Raw genomic sequence first — 23,753 nt, 5'->3', positions numbered from 1 at the left:
TATATTTGTTTCTGTTTGTAAAATGCCCTGAACTAGATGCTACAGTTTTCTAATGTGTATACATGAATGGCACATCCCTTGAGGGCAGAGGATAAATAACTCAAAGTAAGTACTTTCGCTTGCACAGACATCAGTCAGTAGCTGGTTATTACTGAGGTTTGAACTGTCAAGAGGAAAAAGAAGCACTAATGTGAAGGTAGTGAATTAGATTTTCTGGAAAAATGATTTTGAATATCCACAGTCTTTCTCTCAGATGTGCAGTTTCAGGTCAAATTGTGTCTCTGGTAAAATAAACACTGGAAGTACACGCTGAATTAAGTGCTAAAAGAAGAGGCATCAGCTGAGAGAATCCATTCAGCAGGTTGTGTTTGTTTACTGTGAAATACTCTAAGCTATATCGTATTTTAATGTGCGGGCTGAAGGAGGATTCGCTGTGTTGACTGGTGTTGTGTGACTCATTGCGTGGCGCTCGGCGCAGACGTGTGTCAGCAACCTGGCAGCAAGGCTAAGTGATTAATTAGTCACAACAGGAGCTGTTCTCTGACAGCTACGCAAGTAGGTTACACCGCTTTAATCGTCATTCACTGGTGACAATCTTTCTCTACCTATCAGAGTGTGAAAATCAGTGGAGCTGACGGCACTGCACACTGGCATCATTCATTAATTTGTCTGCATGTGTGACTGTCACAGGAGACTCGTAACAATGGCCAAGCATAATAAAGTGTTCATTTAAATCTGGCAGCTACTGTATCATTCAGCGATGCCCATAGAAAACTGTTATTGTGTACTCTTTAATATTTCAGGAGATTTAAAGGTGATTCTTATTATTTTTATTACTTTTGTTTAAAGCCTTTTCTTTATATTTATATATATATATACAGTATATATACCAATCAGCCATAACATTAAAACCACCTCCTTGTTTCACTCACTGTCCATTTTATCAGCTCCACTTACCATATAGGAGCACTTTGTAGTTCTACAATTACTGACTGTAGTTCATCTGTTTCTTTGCATGCTTTGTTAGCCCCCTTTCACGCTATTCTTCAATGGTCACGACTTACCCAGGACCACTACAGAGCAGGTACTGTATTATTTGGGTGGTGGTTCATTCTCAGCACTACAGTGACACTGACATGGTGGTGGTGTGTTAGTGTGTGTTGTGCTGGTATGAGTGGATAAGACACAGCAATGCTGCTGGAGTTTTTAAACATCTCACTGTCACTGCTGGACTGAGAATAGTCCACCAACCAAAAATATCCAGCCAACAGCGCCCCGTGGGCAGCGTCCTGTGACCACTGATGAAGGTCTAGATTCTAGAAGATGACCAACTCAAACAGCAGCAATAGATGAGCGATCGTCTCTGACTTTACATCTACAAGGTGGACCAACTAGGTAGGAGTGTCTAATAGAGTGGACAGTGAGTGGACACGGTATTAAAACCGCAGTGCTGCTGTGTCTGATCCACTCATACCAGCACAACACACACTAACACACCACCACCATGTCATTGTCACTGCAGTGCTGAGAATCATCCACTACCTAAATAATACCTACTCTGTGGGTGTCCTGACCATTGAAGAACAGGGTGAAAGCAGGCTAAAAAAGTATGTAGAGAAACACAGATGGATTACAGTCAGTAATTGTAGAACTACAAAGTGCTTCTATATGGTAAGTGGAGCTACTAAAATGGACAGTGAGTGTAGAAACAAGGAGGTGGTTTTAATGTTATGGCTGATCTGTACATATATATATATATGTCTTTAAAAATGTTTGTTGTCTTCTATTTTGTCTTATGTATTAAGCTTCCCAAGCTTATATTTTGTTAGGTAGAAAGACACCCCACACAAGATCAAACAATCATTTCCAACAGTTGATCCAATAATTGTGACATATGCTTGATATAGAGTCTTGGATTGATGGAAGTTTCCAACCCTCTTTCTTTTTTTTTTCTCATTTTAGAGGGGACCCAGATGCACAACATGAGACAGCCGCACCCCTACCCTGTCCTGAGCCAGTTGGCCCATGTGTATGAGCAACAGCAGCCTGGCAAAGAGCTTAACAAATACGCCTCGCTGAAGGCTGTTGGTAAGATCAAGATATTGTTTACACTTCTCAGACCACAAGTAATAACAATACAAGCTTTAATCCCAAACATCACACCCCATGTGCTGGATGAAATATTTATTCTCAAATCATGAATATTAAAATTGTGTTAAATGGCAAAGCTGGAATTCCAGGATATTCTAAGTGAGCTGGGTTGAGTTAAAGTAAAGGCTTTGTGTAGACCAGTCAGGTTCTTCCTGAACAACCTTTGCAAACTATTTCTTTAAGGGTCATGTTTTATGCATGGGGCACTGTCATGCTGCAACACAGAAAGACCTACAGTAAAGTGTGTCTGCATAGTTATAAGCACACCACTTAATCCATAAAGAACCAAAACATTAAGGCACAATGGCGATGTATGGGCATTGTGTATGGTGATCTTGTCTTGTTTGTAGCAGCTTGATCATGAAAGTGCAATATATAAGCCATTTGACATTGTATTAAAAATACTGTTTGAATTTCAGTAGTGGGTGTTGCAATTGCTCCATGTATAAACTTTACAACAGAAGCTATTCAAATCAACCATCTTAGGACAGAAATTTGACTAAGTGACCTGGTGTAAAGTGGCATCATATGATCAATGGATGGATGGATGGATGGATGGATGGATGGATGGATGGATGGATGGATGGATGGATGGATGGATGGATGGATGGATGGATGGATAGATAGATAGATAGATAGATAGATAGATAGATAGATAGATAGATAGATAGATAGATAGATAGATAGATAGATAGATAGATAGATAGATAGATAGATAGATAGATAGATACATACTTATTCATCCAGAGGGAAATTATTGTTTAAGGTAGATTCATGATAGAAAAAGCGAGAAAAAGTGACACAAAATAAAGAATAAAAGTATAAACACTATAGAAACGCTATAGAAGTACAACACTGACTGGAGAGGCTGCCGCTCACGACAGCGCCCAGACTAGAAAGTGTAGCACTGAAAGACTGATTGTATGCACATGTTATTGATTTATTTATGAATTTATTATGATTTTACCATCATGTTTTACACTCTTTGGTTACATTCAAGACAGAACAGGTAGTTTCTGGTTATACAAGATTCATCAGTTCAAGTTTAATGTCAAACACAGTCATGGACAATTTTGTATCTCCAATTCACCTCACTTGCACATCTTTGGACTGTGGGAGGAAACCCACGCAGGCACGGGAAGAACATGCAAACTCCACACAGAAAGGACCCAGACCACTCCACCTGGGAATCGAACCCAGGACCTTCTTGCTGTGAGGCACCATGCCGCCCCTGCATGTTATTGATGTGGCTTAACTAACTAGGTTAACTCTTTTGCATCTGCATTTACATTGGAGGCATTTAGCAGATGATTTTACTTAAAATACAATTTGAGCAATTGAGGTTTATGGGTTTTGCTCAGGGGCTTTACATTGGCAACCTAAAGGTGGTGGTGCTTGAATCGGCAGCCTTTTGATTACTAGTCCAGGACCTTAGCGTTGAGCTACCATTGCCCTAATTTTGCCGTTATCATTCTAAATTGATGATTAACTGTTAACCAAAGCTTTTCAAGTCCCATCAAAATATAAAACACATCACTGAGTTGCTCAAGTCTTTATGCTTTATAAAATAAAACATTAGCATAGCAAACCTGACGGTAATGTAGAACATAAATTAGACAGTAGATAGCATGACCAAAACTAGATCAACATTTAGAATATATTGAGGCGAGCAGCCGGCTCACCATCATTAAAAAGGTAAACAGGAGGCCATCTATGACAGGAGTGCTGTATCCTATGATGCTGTGTGCCCACAGCTGAAACCGGGGATTAATGGTTGAATTGTTTGCGTTTGTTCAAATTGATGCAGTGCATAACACATTTTGTTTTTGATTTAGAATGAGTTTGTAAAGTTACCATTTTGGTTAAGTGTGTCAGACATAGTGACCTTTGTGTTCATATTTACTTGTTTAATTAGTGGGAGGGATCTGCCGTACGTCAAATCTGGCCTCTTTTCTCGCTCTTGTAATTCACACAAGATCTACAACAGCAAGAGCGTTATGTTTCCTTATATATCGCCGATGCCACAGTATATTGAAGGAGTGTCCACATGCTTTTAGCTTTGTAATGTATTATGTGTCTGACGTGAAATCAGATTTTTTTTGAGGTCTTGACTGTACAGAGGTACCTTGAAACTCAACGTCAATTGGTTCTGGAAGTGGCGTTGAGTTTTAAAGGTGTTGAGTTTCAAGGTGTTTTTCCCATGAGGAAATTCATTAGTGGAGAGAACTTATGAGCAGTAATAATTAGTGTTTCTATGTCATAATTTTAGTACATTTTTTAACGATAAGCGTTTTAGACTCTCAGACAAAAATTATTCTTACAATTTCTCAGAACCTCGAGCTGTAACACAAGTTTAAAAGTGAAACAGAAGAAAAATCTAGATAAACACAAATACATGTGGAGTTTTCAGACTGGATTTGACACACAAATGCCGATTCGTATCATATTCTAGACCACTCCAATTAGGAATCAAACCCAGAAGGCAACAGCTACCCACTGAGCCACCATGCCACCCAACAAGCAATTTAGAGTAGCCAATTTACCTTCTGTACAGGAAGGTAAAAGCAAACAGGAGCACTTATATGAAGATGGGAAGAAAATATGAAACTAGGATCAAACCATGTTGCTGTGTAGCACCCACTCTACCAGCTGCACCATGTGCCATCTAGCTGACAACATGATAATTCCAAATGAATTTAATGGCCATTGGTTTATTGTATATATGTGGAAAAACAGTCTCTGTGGCTGATACAGACTGTGTTAACAGAAAAAGAAAACATAATATATGATGGGCAAAATTTAAATAAAAAATTTAAAGGCAAAACACGTTAAAAAGATATCAGCTTGTCTGTTAATCATGTTCGAATATGCAAATGCAAGTGCTTTGGCATCTTGGCTTTGGAGGAAACAAAAAAAATTGATTCTCACAATTTCTCAGAACCTCGAGCTGTAACACAAGTTTAAAAGGGAAACAGTAGAAAAATCAAGATAAACACAGATACATGTGGAGCTTTCAGACTGGATTTGACACACAAATGCAGATTCGTCTCATGTTCGCACTTTGATGGCATCTTTATGCACCGCTCAAGCTGAGCGCTGAACAAAGTGGCTGTTCATTGTTAAATTGAAATTAAATAAATCAATAAAAAAAAAAAAAAAGGTGAACGTGTTTAAGGGTACAAATTTCTCGACGAAGGGCGTCAAGTTTCAAAGATTTTGAGTTTAAGGGACGTTGAGTTACAAGGTACCACTGTATTTGGTTTGTACCATTATGTTATGATAATTTTTGTGTCAAAATAAATGCATTTAGCAGATACAGATTCTGCCAAGGTACTTTAAAACTCTGTATTGGTCAGAGAATAGCTAAACAAATACAAGTAATGTACTGTAATATGAGTAGTCCTTATAATAATTTTTTGTATAATCATATTACATTTATTCCAGATCTTTCATCTTTAGACTTTATTAGTTTATTGCAGAAGAACATTCACAATTTATACTAAAGCCTGAATATAAGTTTAGAATTATTACAGCTATTTTGACAATAACAATGACCAGCTGAACTATAATCACATTCCAGAAACACATTGCCGTTTCTCATTCAACCTTATGATGCAAATTGTCTCGTTGTCCTCCACTCGCATCTAAAAATATCTCATTTAGTCTCATTCAGTCCAAGTCCGATGTAAAAGAGCATCACTCAAGCATGAAATGTATTCAGTCAATTCACAGCAGGTAAGCTTTCCCTCTCCTGCTGCAGCTCGCAGGACCACTCCAACCCCTTAATTTCTTCTCATCATGAGTACCACACTGAGAAATCAGTGAGAAAAGAGAAAACAGCTCCCTGGAGTCACTGTAATTTCTTCTTATTTAATTGCCTTCCTGACAAGTTCCCAAAGGAGCAAAGAGAAGCTGATAAGCCACAGTCCAACCAATCGATTCTTCTCTTCCCTGTTGCTTAAATGCATCTCTAAAGTCACCAGCTATTGGATTTCTCCTGGATATGAAGTAGAGCTAACAAATAAAGGAACTCGTGAGAAAAAGCAGGCAGAGATTTTTTGATAGCCTCTGACCCTTCTGAGAGGACGAGTCTCAGGGTGCTCACCTTTCATGTAACTAACCCAAAAGCAAAACAAAGTGCCTTTCCATCCAACCTGCCCTGCAACCTGTTTCTGTACTATGAAAGATTTCCCCTTTCTAGAGGGAATATAATATCATTATATTAAACCATAAAAAATAATATTACTGTTTAATTTTTACACAAATTTAAAACATGAGCTCCTGGAGGAAACTCACGCAGACATGTAAAGAACTCGCAATCTCCACACAGAAAGGACCCAGAACGTTCTAATTAGGAATCAAACCTAGAAGGCAACAGTGCTACCCACTGAGCCACCATTCCACCCAACAAGCAATTTAGAGTAGCCAATTTACCTTCTGTGCAGGAAGTTAAAAGCAAACAGGAGCACTTATATGAAAATGGGAAGACAATATGAAACTAGGATCAAACCTCTGTGTAACCATGTTGCTGTGTATCACCCACTTCCCCAGCTGCACCATGTGCTGCCTAGCTGACAACATAATAATTCCAAATTAATATAATGGTCATTGGTTTACTGTATATACGTATGTGTATGAGTCTCTGTGGCTGATACAGACTGTATTAACGGAGGAAAAATTTATATATATGATGGGCAAATTTTAAATAAAAAAATGTGAAAACAAAACACATTAAAAGACGCCAGCTTGTCCGTTAATCATGTTTGAATATGGAGATGCAGGTGCTTTGGCATCTTGGTTTTGGAGGAAACATAGAAAGTTGTGCTAATTTTATTTGATTATTAGAAATTATTTGAATTAGAAAAACTAAGCCTTAGCTAAAGCACTTCTTCCCTTTTTACATCCTTCTTGTATTTCCAAGAACGTTTTTCTACGAATTCCACAAGTACTTTAAAACAAATGCTTGCTTAGCATCTGGCAAAGACATCTGGTACCAATTTCCCTCTTTTACTAGAGGAAATAACCCTTAACTATTATGTATCCAGTGTTGTGTAGAGTAGTAGAGAGTAACAGATTGACCAAAATGTGGTTACATTTACAAAGCAGGGTAATACAATAGATTAACATTTACATAAAGGTTGAGCTCAACAGTGACTGTCCACTTTTTTACCTGCCTTGATTTTCCTTAAATGCCTTAATTTTCCTGTCATTTTATTTATATAGAGTTTAGAAAATCGTTACATATAGGGTTTAATGATCCAGACCAACTAGCCAGTAGAACAACTATTTAAAGCAAATAGGGGGCGGCACAAGGGTTCGGTGGGTATGAAGGTCCTGGATTTGATTTTCAGGTGGAGCAGTTTGGGTCCTTTCTGTGTGGAGTTTGCACGTTCTTCATCTGTCTGTGTGGTTTCCTCCCAGAGTACAAAAACATGTAGATTAGGTGAATTGGAGATACAAAATTAACTGTGACAGTGTTTGAATGTGAACCTGAACTGATGAATCTTGTGTAACCTGTAACTTTTGTCCTGTCATAATTGAAATCAAAAGTGTAAAACAGTACGGTAAAATCCAAATAAATAAATAAATTAGAATAAAAATGTTCAGTATAAAACAGTGAATATTATTATTATTATCATCATAATTTTTTTATATTACTACAATTTAATAATAATAGTATATTAAACATAATATTATTAATATAAAAAATTATATTACAATTATTATTAGTAGTAATAAGTTTTATTAATAATTATACTGTATAAATAGTAACACTATATTTATTATTATGCTAAACTAATATTATATATAGTTTATATATTACTTATATTATATAAGTTACAGCTGATTTTGCACATCGCACATTTGCAGCTGATTGATATTCTGATGAGAGGTAAAGAGGTAACATTTTAAAACTTACTTAAAATTTTAAAACTTATTTAAAAACTTACTTAAGTGCAATTTAATTAAAAATTGCACTTTTATAACAAATCTTAGCACAAACACAGTGTTAAAACTACAATTTAAGTTCTAGTGCATTTTTATGCCCATTTATTTTGTCAAGTCAGATTTGGTTCTTCATCCAACTGCCAAGAAAATATACCTGACTGTATCATTTTTGGTGCATTATTCCCAATTTCTCCCAATCTAGTCGTATCCAATTATCTGATTGCATTTGGCTTCCTCTACTGCTGCTGACCTCCATTCCAGACCAAGGAGAGACGTGACACACGATCTCTCCAACACGTGTTCAGTAGCCAAATATTTTCAGCTGCATGAGGTAGGTTCTTATGGAGATCTGTATTGCGCATGGAGAATCATGCACCGACCTCCATTATACCCCAGATAATTGCAGCAGTTATGAAGAATCCCTTCCAGCATTTCCACCCTCGGACAAGATAATCATTGTTTGTGTAGGCGCCCGGCCTGCAGGTAGCAGAGCTGAAATTGAAACTCATGATTTAAAATTGATCTATAACAAATAAAAACAGTTTGTTTTTGTGTCCAAAATGATACCACAACTACAAGAATGCTTCTTTCTTATTGGCTGGCAGGTGTGTATTAATTTGGTATAACAGAACAGTTTAAAGAAAAGCTGGACAGAAGCTAATTAGAAATTGCCACCCTAATAATAATAATATAGTAATAATAAATATAGTACTATTATTTACCCAACTAATAATAAATAGTTCCTAATAATAATAAATACAGTATAATTATAAATAATAGTTATTAATTATAATAATTGTAATATTGTTATTTGCCCCTGAATAGGATGAAACAGTTAGTACAACTAAACCAATAAATAACATTAGGATCCCCAGTCACGTTTTGCTATTCTGCACAAGCAGACAGGAAACACATTTTTAATGCTGGATTTATCCTGGATGAGTCAGATAAACACTGCAGATGTATTATCATATTTAAACAGGACTAATCCTGATACTGATGACTGAGTACAGCTGTAAGTACAAACAGTTTACCTGAAAACCTGACATTAAACAGAGGGACCATAAACACCCAATGTAGTCGTGTTTATTCTGTTTTCTATTAAAATGAGGATCACACCATACAAACACAGAGTATGATTATAAACAGAAGGATATAACAAGTTACATTGATTGTTGATGTACCAAAGATCTCATTCTATTAAACTCCTTGTTCACTACCACAATTCAAGTCGACAAACAATATTTTTTATCCAGGTACATATATTTTATAACCTTTCTGTCGTATTGTAGCTGGGTACAATGTGTATAAATTGTAAACTAATTTATGTGAAGGCTGGGTTAGTGTGATATGTGAGGCAATGTTCCAAAGAGATAAAGTACCCCATAAACTCTGTCTCATTCACTTCCCAAAAGACAGATAGGAGTGGAAAAACTTTATCTTCAAGGACGATAGAGCAGCAGACCATCAAACATAGTCTGAAAAGTCACAGAAGGATAGCCATTGCACCGGCCCTTAGAGTAACAAGTGATAACAATAAATAATCTGGTGATAGGACATGTCTTTTATTGGTGAGCTGGATACTGATAAACTCAGCTGCAAGAAAAAGGATTAGATCAGTGATTCCTATTCTTAGGTACCACTGCTGAAAATGACTAAAACCTTCAGAAAGCTGCTATAATTAATTTAACATCACACACTCTTATACACAGTAAGACTATGTGTTCAGTGAACACTATCTATTTTGTAAAATAGAGATGTCTGTTTGTTTAAGGTTGTTGTCTTTGTTTTTCATCCATCCTGGTATAAGTAAATCCCAAACTTGGATAAAATGTGTTTTGCTATTTTCTCAACAGTTACTACAACACACAATGCAGTCTTTGTCAAGAATGACATCAAATGTCACATTGCCAAGCCGTCCTTAAAGTGTGTTTGGCATTCAGACATTTGTTCACTTTAGCATTTCCTTTTGACACAGTGTTACATTTTTGTTAGGTGGCCATTTTTTCTCTGGCCAAAGTGAAAGTATTTATTTTAAACATTATACACCGATCAGCCATAACATTAAAACCACCTCCTTGTTTCTACACTCACTGTCCATTTTATCAGCTCCACTTACCATATAGGAGCACTTTGTAGTTCTACAATTACTAACTGTAGTCCATCTCTTTCTCTGCATGCTTTGTTAGCCCCCTTTCATGCTGTTCTTTAATGATCAGGGCCCCCACAGGACCACCACAGCTCAGGTATTATTTGGGTGGTGGGTCATTCTCAGCACTGCAGTGACACTAACATGGTGGTAGTGTGTTAGTGTGTGTTGTGCTGGTATGACCTCACTGTCACTGCTGGATTGAGAATAGTCAACCAACCAAAAATATCCAGCCAACAGCACCCCGTGGGCAGCGTCCTGTGACCACAGATGAAGGTCTAGAAGATGACCAACTCAAACAGCAGCAATAGATGAGCGATCATCTCTGACTTTACATCTATGAGGTGGACCAACTAGGTAGGAGTGTCTAATAGAGAGGACAGTGAGTGGACATGATATTTAAAAACTCCAGCAGCACTGCTGTGTCTGATCCACTCATACCAGCACAACACACACTAACACACCACCACCATGTCAGTGTCACTGCAGTGCTGACAATGATCCACCACCTAAATAATACCTGCTCTGTGGTGGTCCTTTGGGGGTCCTGACCATTGAAGAACAAGGTGAAAGCAAGCTACAAAGTGCTTCTATATGGTAAGTGGAGCTGATAAAATGGACAGTGAATGTAGAAACAAGGAGGTGGTTTTATTGTTATGGCTGATCATTGTACTTGTCTTGTGAAAAAGTACAGTGGGGTCAAAAAGTATTTAGTCAGCCACTGATTGTGCAAGTTCTCCTACTTAGAAAGATGAGAGAGGTCTGTAAATTTCATCATAGGTACACTTCAACTATGAGAGACAAAATGAGAAAAAAAAAATCCAGGAAGTCACATTGTAGGATTTTTAAAGAATTTATTTGTAAATTATGGTGGAAAATAAGTATTTGGTCAATAACAAACGAGCAAGATTTCTGGCTCTCACAGACCTGTAACTTCTTCTTTAAGAAGCTCTTCTGTCCTCCACTCGTTACCTGTATTAATGGCACCTGTTTGACCTCGTTATCTGTATAAAATACACCTGTCCACAGCCTCAAACAGTCAGACTGCAAACTCAACCATGGCCAAGACCAAAGAGCTGTCGAAGGACACCAGGAAGAAAATTGTAGACCTGCACCAGGCTGAGAAGAGTGAATCTACAATAGGCAAGCAGGTTGGTGTGAATAAATCAACTGTGGGAGCAATTGTAAGAAAATGGAAGACATACAAGACCATTGATAATCTCCCTTGGGGTCAAGATCTCATCCCGTGGGGTCAAAATGATCATGAGAACGGTGAGCAAAAATCCCAGAACTACACGGAGGGACCTGATGAATGACCTGCAGAGAGCTGGGACCAAAGTAACAAAGGCTACCATCAGTAACACACTACGCCGAGAGGGACTCAAATCCTGCAGTACCAGGCGTGTCCCCCTGCTTAAGCCAGTACATGTCCAGGCCCGTCTGAAGTTTGCCAGAGTGCATATGGATGATCCAGAAGTGGATTGGGAGAATATCATGTGGTCAGATGAAACCAAAATGGAACTTTTTGGTAAGAACTCAACTCATCGTGTTTGGAGGAAGAAGAAGAACCCAAGAACACCATACCTACTGTGAAGCATGGGGGTGGAAACATCATGCTTTGGGGCTGTTTTTCTGCAGAGGGGACAGGACGACTGATCCGTGTTAAGGGAAGAATGAACGGGGCCATGTATCGTGAGATTTTAAGCCAAAACCTCCTTCCATCAGTGAGAGCATTGAAGATGGAACGTGGCTGGGTCTTCCAGCATAACAATGATCCCAAACACACCGCTTGGGCAACGAAGGAGTGGCTCCGTAAAAAGCATTTCAAGGTCCTGGAGTGGCCTAGCCAGTCTCCAGACCTCAACCCCATAGAAAATTTGTGGAGTCCGTGTTGCCCAGCGACAGCCCCAAAACATCACTGCTCTAGAGGAGATCTGCATGGAGGAATGGGCCAAAATACCAGCTACAGTGTGTGCAAACCTGGTGAAGACTTACAGGAAACGTTTGACCTCTGTCATTGCCAACAAAGGTTATGTTACAAAGTATTGAGTTGAACTTTTGTTATTGACCAAATACTTATTTTCCACCATCATTTACAAATAATTTTTTTTTTAATCCTACAATGTGATTTCCTGGATTTTTTTTTCTCATTTTGTCTCTCATAGTTGAAGTGTACCTATGATGAAAATTACAGACCTCTCTCATCTTTCTAAGTAGGAGAACCTGCACAATCAGTGGCTGACTAAATACTTTTTGACCCCACTGTACAAGTATTGATTTGCTAGAAATTGCCAGAATGTGTTTCTATACAAAAATACTAAACAACATAGAGTTACTGGAATTACGACACAGAAGACAAAAAAACACTGCAAAGCTCATTTACGAAGAAAAAAAAAAGTGGGACAATAAATCAATGAGAAAAGTTCAGCTTTTGTTTTGGACCTGCTCTGTTGTCTTGTGGCCTGAACAGCAAACAATCATTAACCAAACAACCTTAAATAGTTTTGAGAAGCTTGACAGGATAATGTTATATTAGAGCTCCATCACAGTATGCTAATAGAAGCTAGATTATACAACTAGACAGTGAGTCAAAATAATCATATACTGGCAAGAGTATGTCAACAACAAAATGAGTAAAATTAGAAAGAAAATTGCAATGGGTAGATCAGAGCCAAGAGCTTAAACTAACTGACATATTGTGGCATGATCTGAAAAAAATAAAACTGTTATGCAGGAAATAAAGCATTTGCAAGTTATTTAATACCCCTCACACACCTGTTTCAGCCTAGTTTGTGGATACAACATGAAAAGAGCAAGTGCTTGTGTCTTCAGCCATAACATTAAAACCCCCTCTTTGTTTCTACACTCACTGTCCATTTTATCAGCTCCACTTACCATATAGAAGCACTTTGTAGTTCTACAATTACTGACTGTAGTCCATCTGTTTCTCTGCATGCTTTGTTAGTGAGGTATTTAAAAACTCCATCAGCATTGCTGTGTCTGATCCACTCATACCAGCATAACACACACTAACACACCACCACCATGTCAGTGTCACTGCAATGCTGAGAATGATCCACCACCTAAATAATACCTGCTCTGTAGTGGACCTAGGAGAGTTCTGACCATTGAAGAACAGCATGAAAGGGGGCTAACAAAGCATGCAGAGAAACAGATGGACTACAGTCAGTAATTGTAGAACTACAAAGTGCTTTTATATGGTAAGTGGAGCTGATAAAATGGACAGTGAGTGTAAAAACAAGGAGGTGGTTTTAATGTTATGGCTGATCAGTGCATCTTCTTATTATCAGACCACATTTAATGAATAATATCACAGACATCATGTAAATCCAGGTAATTCTAAATGATTACAAACATTCTCTCGACTCTATAGCTGTTCTCAATGTATCACTAAAACTAAGTTGGCTTGCTGAAAATCAGTCAAGAGCCCATTTGAGCTTAATTGAAATGTCTTAAAAGCAGTCAAAGTGTTTGTGAAGAGAAAAAAACAGGTATATTTTTGCACCCCCTGCTAACAAGTTTAATCGAGAACTTTAGTGAAGGAGTGAAACATGCCATTAACTGTTCCAATGCAAAAGGCACAGTGGGAGCACACAGCCAGACATGGCCACCTCATTTCAATGAACGGCATAACAGATTAAAGGTCAGAGGAAGACATTTGATAAACAAATGCCAGTGAGAACATTAGAGTCCTTGGGGTGATCGTGTTCGCTCTGAAAGGCTGATCATGCTTTTGTGTTGTTCAGGAAGCAGACTCACGGATCAATGTGCAGAATCTGATGCTTGGTGCTTTGCTCAGTATTGGTCGTTTTATAAAGCAAATCACCCAGTGCTGGTGCATGAAAAATGTGAAATAGATCTGATGTAAAATACACAAATTTAGTTTAATAAGCAGGTAAAATCTTTTAGTATCCATCACTGACTAATAAAAAATATAGTGTTGCAGTGACAAGAATTGTAATACAGTGGATTCATAAAGTATTCAAACCCCTTTACTATATATGTACTTTATTCTAATGCTAATTTAATGTTAAAAGAATATTATTGCGGGAGGCACAGTGGCTCAGTGGGTAGCACTATCGCCTCACAGCAAGAAGGTCCTGGGTTCGATCCCCAGGCGGGCCGGTCCGGGTCCTTTCTGTGTGGAGTTTGCATGTTCTCCCCGTGTCTGTGTGGGTTTCCTTTGGGAGCTCCGGTTTCCTCCCACAGTCCAAAAACATGCAGTCAAGTTAATTGGAGACACTGAATTGCTCTGTGTGTGTGTGTGTCTGCACTGCGATGGACTGGCGCCCTGTCCAGGGTGTTACTGTTTGTCTTGCGCCCATTGAAAAGCTGGGATAGGCTCCGGCACCCCCACGAGACCCTAATTTGATAAGCGTTTAAGACAGGGAGTGAGTGAGAATATTATAATAATTTAAAACCCTTTACTCAATACTAAGAGCGCGACACGGTGGCTTAGTGGGTAGTACTGTCGCCTCACAGCAAGAAGGTCCTGGGTTTGATCCCCAGGTGGGGTGGTCTGGATCCTTTCTGTGTGGAGTTTGCATGTTCTCCCCGTGTCTGCACGGGTTTACTCCGGGTGCTCCGGTTTCCTCCAACAGTCCAAAGACATACAAGTGAGGTAAATTGGAGATACTAAATTGTCCATGACTTGTTCGAAATAACCTTGTGTGAACTGATGAACCTTGTGTAATGAGTAACTACCATTCCTGTCATGGATGTAACTGAAGTGTAAAACATGACGTTAAAATACTAAGAAGCCCTTTTTGTCAGCAATTAAAGCTGTACGTCTTATTGGATAGGTCATTCATTGCAGATCCTCTCAGGCTCTGTCAGATTGGATGGTTTTTGCATCTGTTAATTCTCATCATCAAGTATCTTCACAGATGTTTAACAGGATTCAGGCCTGGGATTTGGCAGGAACTTTTAAGTCATTCAGAGACATTTACCAAACAGTGGTAGCCTAGTGGGTAGAGCTTTGGGCTATCAATCAATCGGAAGGTTTACGGTTCAAATCCAGGCTTTGCCATGCAGCCACTGCTGGGTTCTTGAGCAAGGCCCTTATCCATGTCTGCTCCAGGGGTGCCGTCTTATGGCTGACCCTGCGCTCTGACCCCAGCTTCCAAACAAGCTGGGAAATGCAGAAAACAGAATTTCATTGTACTGCACACATGTAGATGTACAGTACAGGCAAATAAAGGCATTCTTCTTCTTCAAAGCCATTCTAGTGTTGTCTTTTCTGTATGCTTTGGGTCAGTGTCATGTTGAAAGAAGAGCTGTCACCCCGTCATAGTTAGTGTGTGCTCTGAAGTAAGTTTTCTTCAAGATTGTTTCTATATTTTTATTTTATCAGACCAGAGAATCGTTTTCCTCATGTTGCCAGAATTATTCAGTGCTGCCATACGCTTGTTATTTAACAGTGGCTTCTGCCATAATGACCTCATTTATAAGGTAATGCAGAAATGGATGTCCATCCAACAAGTTTTTCCATCTTTGCACTTTTTAAGCTCATTTAGAGTAACTGTTGGGTTTTCATACCTCCCTGACCAAGACCCTTGTTGCCCAGATTTCCAATTTGGCTCAACAGCCAACTCTAGTGAGACTTAAGGTTGTGCCAAGCTTCTTCTATCTCAAGATTATTGAGGCCACTGTGGTCCTGAGAACACCTGCGTGCTTTATTTATTAGTTCAGACCCACCGTTATCCCGACCAGGATAAACGGTGGTAAACAGATAATGAATGAGTGGATGAATGATCCACAGACAGCTTCTTGGATGGCATGGCTTGGTTTTTGTCCTGATGATGCAGTGTAAATTGGGGCCTTTATGAAACCAGGTGTGTCTTTTCAAACTTTGTCCAATCAATTTAAATTGCAACAGGTGGACTTCAATTGAGTTCTAGACTCATTTTGAGCATAATTAAATTTATAAAAAGTTTGAGAACCAGTAAAAATTATTGCACTCACAGAACTGCCACAAAAATGTTCAACAAGCAATTACATTAAGAGATGATTAATGAAGATACATTATTAAATGAAGGAAAAAATTTAATTATCCAAAGCAACTTACAGTAAACAGTCTAAGCAATTCAGGGTTAGGAGCCTAGTTCAAGAGCCCAACAGTGGTGGGGTTTGAGCCAGCACACCTCTGCTTACTAGTCCAGTACCTTAACCACTAGGCTCCAACTGCCTTTTTCAAGCAATGCAAATTGCTCTGTTACTACATTTTCATATTTTTTACATGTATTTGTTTTTCTGTTTTGCTTTAGCCTCAAAAATGAACGGTGAACTCTACAAGAAGCAGCACTGCCACTTGACCGAATTGGCAACAAAAGGCAGCCTGCCCCTGCACACTATCAGAATGGAGCATGTGGAGCCCACTGCCTCGTACGTCACCAAGATTCCAACACCCAAACCGAGTGAACAGAAACCTAAGCCCGCCCGGCCCCATGTGCCACATCACATGGCCTACAGCTCCAACACCATAGCCAACCCAGGCATGCTAAAGGCCTGGGAGGGCACAGAAACTTTGGGCCGCCGCAAGACCTATAATCCCAAAAAGCCCTATGTGATGGGCCAAATGAATGAGCTTCACACTGCCCGCAGTCATCACTACCTGCCCACACAGCCCTACTTCATCACCAACAGTAAGACGGAAGTGACTGTGTAAGCAAATGACTTTTCTCCAAAAGGCTCTTCAGCCCTTCAAACAGAAACTGAACACTATGCTGACATTTACCTTCACCCTGCCCCTGGTGGAGGGAGGGCTTAACTGCAGAGACGAGCTGGTCACACTATGGTCAGCCACCCAAACACAGGCAGTCAGTGAGCAATGACATTAGCTGAATCAGGAACGTTCCATTATTTCGGTGAAATATTTACTCTATATTCATGCCAACAATTATCTTTTTTTTTTTTCAATTAGTGACATAATAAATGAGAAAAGGAGGGAAGTTAACAAGCAATGAATAAAATGTAATAAACGTTAACAACACACAATGATTGGAAATGTTTTTAGTATATAAAAAGTATAATGCATACAAAGCCCAGGAAAACAAGGGCTAGAGTGGACTATAGTAAACAGGGTCAGTAATAATTAATATAATTACATTACCAGAGCTAATACATGATGTCTCTTTAGCTGAATTCTCCCTCCGATCATTCCTGTACAGCTTAGATCGAAGTCTGGTTTACTGCATTAGTAAGAATGTTAAGTTAGAGGTTTTATTTGAAGAAAGAACACTAGTGAACTGTTATATAATGTAATGAAATTTTAGGGCTTAGTCATTTGTTTTCACATTTACAATCTTCTCCATAATTTTATGTACTTTCTAAAGCCAGCTGTAAACTGTGAAATTATAACAGACGTGTAAGTACTGTGGCCAAGTGAAGCACAACACAACAAAATTATCACCACACCAACCAGTCTGGGTGCCAAAACAAGATTCCAACCAACACATGCACACCAACATTTAACAACACAAACCAAAGTCTACAATGCAATTGGCAGTACAGTGAGCTGTTTCTATACTTCTTGCACACAGTATTCCGGCAACCTTTAGTATAAACCTAATTAACATTTTTCAAGGTGGAAATATTGTTATTGGAAGCTGAACCTGTACTGAGAAGGTGTGTTTAAATTGTAGTAAATCTACACCGATCAGCCATAACATTAAAACCACCTCCTTGTTTCTACACACATTGTCCATTTCATCAGCTCCATCTACCATATAGAAGCACTTTGTAGTTCTACAATTACTGACTGTAGTCCATCTGTTTCTCTACATACTTTTTTAGCCTGCTTTCACCCTGTTCTTCAATGGTCAGGACCCCCACAGGACCACTACAGAGCAGGTATTATTTGAGTGTTGGATCATTCTCAGCACTGCAGTGACAATGACATGGTGGTGGTGTGTTAGTGTGTGTTGTGCTGGTATGAGTGGATCAGACACAGCAGTGCTGCTGGAGTTTTTAAACTCCTCACTGTCACTGCTGGACTGAGAATAGTCCACCAACCAAAAATAGCCAGCCAACAGCGCCCCGCGGGCAGCATCCTGTGATCTCTGCTGAAGGTCTAGAAGATGACCGACTCAAACAGCAGCAATGGATGAGCGTTCGTCTCTGACTCAACTAGGTAGGAGTGTCTAATAGAGTGGACAGTGAGTAGACATGGTATATAAAAACTCCAGCAGCGCTGCTGTCTGATCCACTCATACCAGCACAACACACACTAACACACCACCACCATGTCAGTGTCACTGCAGTGCTGAGAATCATCCACCACCTAAAAAATACCTGCTCTGTGGTGGTCCTTTGGGGGTCCTGACCATTAAAAAGCAGGGCAAAAGCAGGCTAAAAAAGTATGTAGGGAAACAGATGGACTACAGTCAGTAATTGTAGAACTACAAAGTGCTGCTATATGGTAAGTGGAGCAGTGAGTGTAGAAACAAGGAGGTGGTTCTAATGATATGTCTGATTAGTGTATAATTATTCTTCAGCTTGTCTACTTGTCAATAAAGGCCTTCGGGTTCATTCTGAAAATGTGGTTTCATAAACAAAATAACCCTTTTATGAAATAGTGGCAATAAGTGTTGTGCTTTTTTTTTTTTAAACCCAAAGGTAACAAAAAGACAAAAATAATGGAACAAGAGGGTAAAATGAAATGCCTGTTGATCAAAGTAAATTTAAGGTAATGAGTTTTTTCTATGCATTATCTGTACTGCATTTTGTTAAGGCGTTTTAAGTCAATAGAAGAGAAGGGACAAGCACTCGTACATGAATTCATCTAAAAAATTAAAGTGATCCCTTAAAACACACATTTATGAAATGTGATTCACCTATTAGTAGCAGCCCCACACACAGTTATTGGTTCAAAATCTCTGACAGTGTCACAACTCTTTGACTGTCTTTGGTTGCAGTATAGGACTAAATTGGCCTCTGTTGTGCTTATCACATCACGTGTTGTGAAGCTAATGTTTCTAGCAATCTCAACATTCATTCATGAGTTGCATTTTTTTGTGATTTTATCTTACAGTGTGAGACCGGCTTCAATTTATCAAGTAACAAGTCCAGTCATCAATAAATTGTATGATCTTATTATGTTTTATGGGGTCTTTTTCAACCCCAGTTGTCACAAAACGCCGTGAGGTAGCATGAGGAGTGAGATGACGAGGAAGAGAAATTAGCACTGTTAATAAAACATGATCGTTCTACTGCACATTGTGCCTAGTAGCTCTTGAACTTTGGAATGAAGTATTTGCTTTCTCTTCAGTATAGTTAATATTCATTTCTCTGTGTTTTATCGTATCCTAATGAAAGCCGAGCTCTTGTTAAAACATTTGTATAATATTTATTCACAAAAATAAATGTCTGTGTTCCAGCCGCAGGGTTTTAGCACTTTTATTTCTGTAGAGAGTAGTGAAGGAGGGCAATTATTACACAAACATTCTGGTGAAACTGTTTTTAAAAGTATACATATATCTATTTATACTATTACCATTATATGTATGCAAATTATACAGTATGTTGTGCCAAGAAATAGCTTGTTAACATTGTGTTTTATTTAATCTATTTGTCTTTTTCACTCAACTGTGCATTCCAGATGAAATGTTTCTGCTGCATCACAATGTAATGGATGTGGTTGTTTGAAAATAATGTTATCTTTTACAATCAACTTATTATATTGGAATAAAATAAGCATTTCATCATTTTCTCCATAACAGTCCTTCACTGATGTCTTTAGTTGTAAGAAAAGTGGGTTACAGTTCAGTTCAAACAGGTTTTTATATATTATTTTTACATGAGGTCAGTGAATTAGTTTCATGACGGTTGTCTGTCATGGGAATTTCATGTTAGCTTCATTGGATCTTTAATAATATAATAAAAATGGCTATTGACAGCCAAAAAATATAAAAACAAACAAACTAACTGGATCAATTATTTGAATACACCTAAAAATGACTTCATATTCATACTCTATTCAGTTGGTTACTGTTAGTATAGTATGTTCCCATAATTCTCATTATTTATTTATTTGCTTGAACACTAAATATACACTAAAGAATATTTTCAAGTTTTGGGCTCTGGTGGGTTTTATTAGCCTTAAAACTGGTGCATTCAAAACATATTTATCCATTTACATTTTCGGCATTTAGCAGACGCTTTTATCCAAAGCAACTTACAGTAGTCACTCACTCACTCACTGTCTTAACCACTTATCCAATTAGGGTTGCGTGGGGTGCTGGAGCCTATCCCAGCTTTTCAATGGGTGCAAGGCACACAGTAACACCCTGGACGGGGCGCCAGTCCATCGCAGGGCAGACACACATACACACACATGCACACACACATTCTCCTAAAGGGCAATTCAGTGTCTCCAATTAACCTGACTGTGGGAGGAAACCAGAGCTCCTGGAGGAAACCCACACAGACATGGGGAGAACTTGCAAACTTCGCACAGAAAGAACCCAGACCGCCCTGCCAACGAGCCACCGTGCCGCCCCGACTTACAGTAGTGTAACCCAGGACCCAGGACCTTCATGCTGTGATTCTGTGAAGTAATTACAATCATTTTTTAACAATATAATAAGCTTTCTTAATGAATTGCTTAACTGCTGAATGAAATGCTGTTATACTTTAGAAGTGGTAGCATCACCAAAGCCAAGTTGCCACTGTTGGGCCCCTGAGCAAGGCCCCTAACCCTCAATTGTTCAAATTGTATTCAGTCATAATTGTAATTTGCCTTGGATAAAAGCGTATGCTAAATGCAGCAAATGTAAAATGTAAGTTACATGCACATGTACAAATGTACCCTAAAACAAACAACAAATGCAGCTGGTGTGAATTAAAATGCTTGTTAAAATAAAATGAAAATGTTATTGCTGTGTGAAATCTGAAATTGGTTCAGCCCTCCAAACTGCACATGAGAAGTTCAAGTTTCCAGTTTTTATTAGAATTACTTAGCAGGACAACTATTAATGGGTGAAATGCTAACCTGGCCTCAAAAACACAATATGTAATCATAATTGTCGATCTTCCCATTTTAGAAACATGTTTTATGTGACTGATTGTAACCGACAGTGCCGAGTTTCCTGATGATGAGTGGAGAAGAAAAGAAGCTGTAATTGATTAGATTGCGGCTCTTGGAGCAAGTGAGCGAGTGTCTAATCTAATCTTAGTTGGCGCTCCTTCACCTTCAAACAGGTGCCTCAAATTAGCCAGTGGTTGAATGCACTCGTTTCAGCTCAGGCTTTGTTACTCTGCCAGATATCAAAAATTTGGCTTTTTGAAGAAAAGCACCGGGTGCAAGTGACCTAATTAGTAGAATCGAGCTCTTAAAGTCTGCAGTGTGCTTGGCAACCGGGCAGAATAAACCAGTTTTGAGTGGTTTATTCAGTCATGGCATGAAAAATGCAGGTGTGGATTTGTAATAAACCATGAAGTTTCTGCACAGCATCTTCCAGATTACGAAGTGTTGGTCTAGTTTTTTTTTCTGGTCAGCTGTTTAAATATCTTACTAATTATAATATTAGTAGTGAGGAAGCATGACTTACAAACCTACAGTTTGAATCTACATTGGTAGAGATGATCTGTTTCCACTTATTTAGTCTCTGTTCCTCTTTTTTATACACTATATGGCCAACAAATGTGAATATGGTTTACATTGTATTAACGTTACCAAATTAAAGTATGCACTAACCTAAACAAATAACTTATAAACACCACTAATTTAAGCTTTGTTTCTATTGTTTTCAACATTGTAAAAGCTTCTCTCTGAGCAGGTCAGACTGAAAGTGTCCAGTTGCTTCCACTTCAAGATACAAAGTGTCCAGACTTGTGTCTCACCATCTGGTCTCTAAGTGCACTTCAATGTGTTCTTGGCATCAAACTGTAACAGTTCACTGATGCTTTATGTAACTGCCTCAAAGTTTAATAATAAAGCCAGATAAATAAAACAGAATTAATTAACATACAAGTACAGGCACTGTTATACACTGATCAGCCATAACATTAAAACCACCTTTTTCTTCACTCACTGTCCATTTTTTCAGCTCCACTTATCATATAGACGCACTTTGAAGTTCTACAGTTACTGACTGTAGTCCATCTGTTTCTCTACATATCTTTTTAGCCTGCTTTACACTTCTTCAATGGTCAGGACCACCACAGAGCAGGTATTATTTTTGTGGTAAGTCATTCTCAGCACTGCAGTGATACTGACTTGGAGGTGGTGTGTTAGTGTGTGTTGTGCTGGTATGAGTGGATCAGACACAGCAGCGCTGCTGAAGTTTTTAAATACTGTGTCCACTCGCTGTCCACTCTATTAGACACTCCTACCTAGTTGGTCCAACTTGTAGATGTAAAGTCAGAGACGATCGCTCATCTATTGCTGCTGTTTGAGTTGGTCATCTTTGAGACCTTCATCAGTGGTCACAGGATGCTGTCCACAGGGTGCTGTTGGCTGGATATATTTGGTTGGTGGACTATTCTTAGTCCAGCAGGACAGTGAGGAGATTAAAAACTTCAGCAGCGCTACTGTGTCTGATCCACTCATACCAGCACAACACACACTAACACACCACCATGTCAGTGTCACTGCAGTGCTGAGAATGACCCACCACCTAAATAATACCTGCTCTGTAGTGGTTCTGTGGTGATTCTGACCATTGAAGAACAGCATGAAAGGGGGCTAACAAATCATGCTAAGAAACAGATGGACTACAGTCAGTAATTGTAGGACTACAAAGTCTATATGGTAAGTGAAGCTGACAGTGAGTGTAGAAACAAAGAGATCGTTTTAATGTTATGGCTGATAGGTGTAAACAATACAGTTTGATCCTTTCATTCTGCAGTGATTACAATCTGAGTGGCAGGTTGGAAACTTTAATATTAAAATTTCTTGATAATGTCTTCTGCATTTGAACCAGTTAAAATTTAAGTGTTTTTAAAATAAAATGCATATATTAGAGGGTCAACAACAATAAAGTGCTTAAAGACCACTAAATACATCAATTTGTATATAGAAAACAGTATTAATATGCACACAATGATATCATCTAAAGCATCTGCATTGTTGCATAACAGAATTTGAACAATAACCAAATGCATTCTTAACATTATTGGCAGTCCTCATGTGACCTGTACAGGTCTGCTGGTGGTCAACTGCACCGAAATAGCCAAAAAGACTAATCTATGGCCAAAAGCCTGGATGAAAGCCACCAGTTGCCACGGTGATCGAACAGATGCCTTCTGCTTTAAAATCACTATTAAGTTTCCATGGCAACAACCATAGCCGGGCGGAGAGCCGGGTGGGCCGGGCGCTATGGGCATTGGGGAGACACATGTCTGCATTGTTTATGTACCCAAATTCATTGGCAGGCTCATCCGAACCAAGTAAGAGCCAAAACAAGTGTTAGTCAGCAGCTGAGTAACTGTAGTGAAAAATAGATCCAAGCAGGACTTTTCTCATGAAGCAAACAGGTTATGG

General features: G+C 38.8%; 1 protein-coding gene across 1 annotated transcript in view; it reads left to right on the top strand.

Moving 5' to 3' along the window:
* shisa9a (shisa family member 9a) overlaps window positions 1-17,211 on the top strand; it is a 54,094-nt gene extending 36,883 nt beyond the window's left edge. The window contains exons 3-4 of the mRNA XM_063003804.1: window positions 1,963-2,088; window positions 16,537-17,211. Coding sequence (XP_062859874.1) covers window positions 1,963-2,088; window positions 16,537-16,937 — 527 coding nt within the window. The 3' untranslated portion in view covers window positions 16,938-17,211. The remainder of the gene's footprint in view (window positions 1-1,962; window positions 2,089-16,536) is intronic.
* The last annotated feature ends 6,542 nt before the right edge of the window (window positions 17,212-23,753 follow it).

The sequence above is a fragment of the Trichomycterus rosablanca genome, chromosome 10 (genome assembly GCF_030014385.1).
Source record: "Trichomycterus rosablanca isolate fTriRos1 chromosome 10, fTriRos1.hap1, whole genome shotgun sequence".
Taxonomy (NCBI): domain Eukaryota; kingdom Metazoa; phylum Chordata; class Actinopteri; order Siluriformes; family Trichomycteridae; genus Trichomycterus; species Trichomycterus rosablanca.
This window is presented reverse-complemented; position numbering and strand designations above follow the sequence as displayed.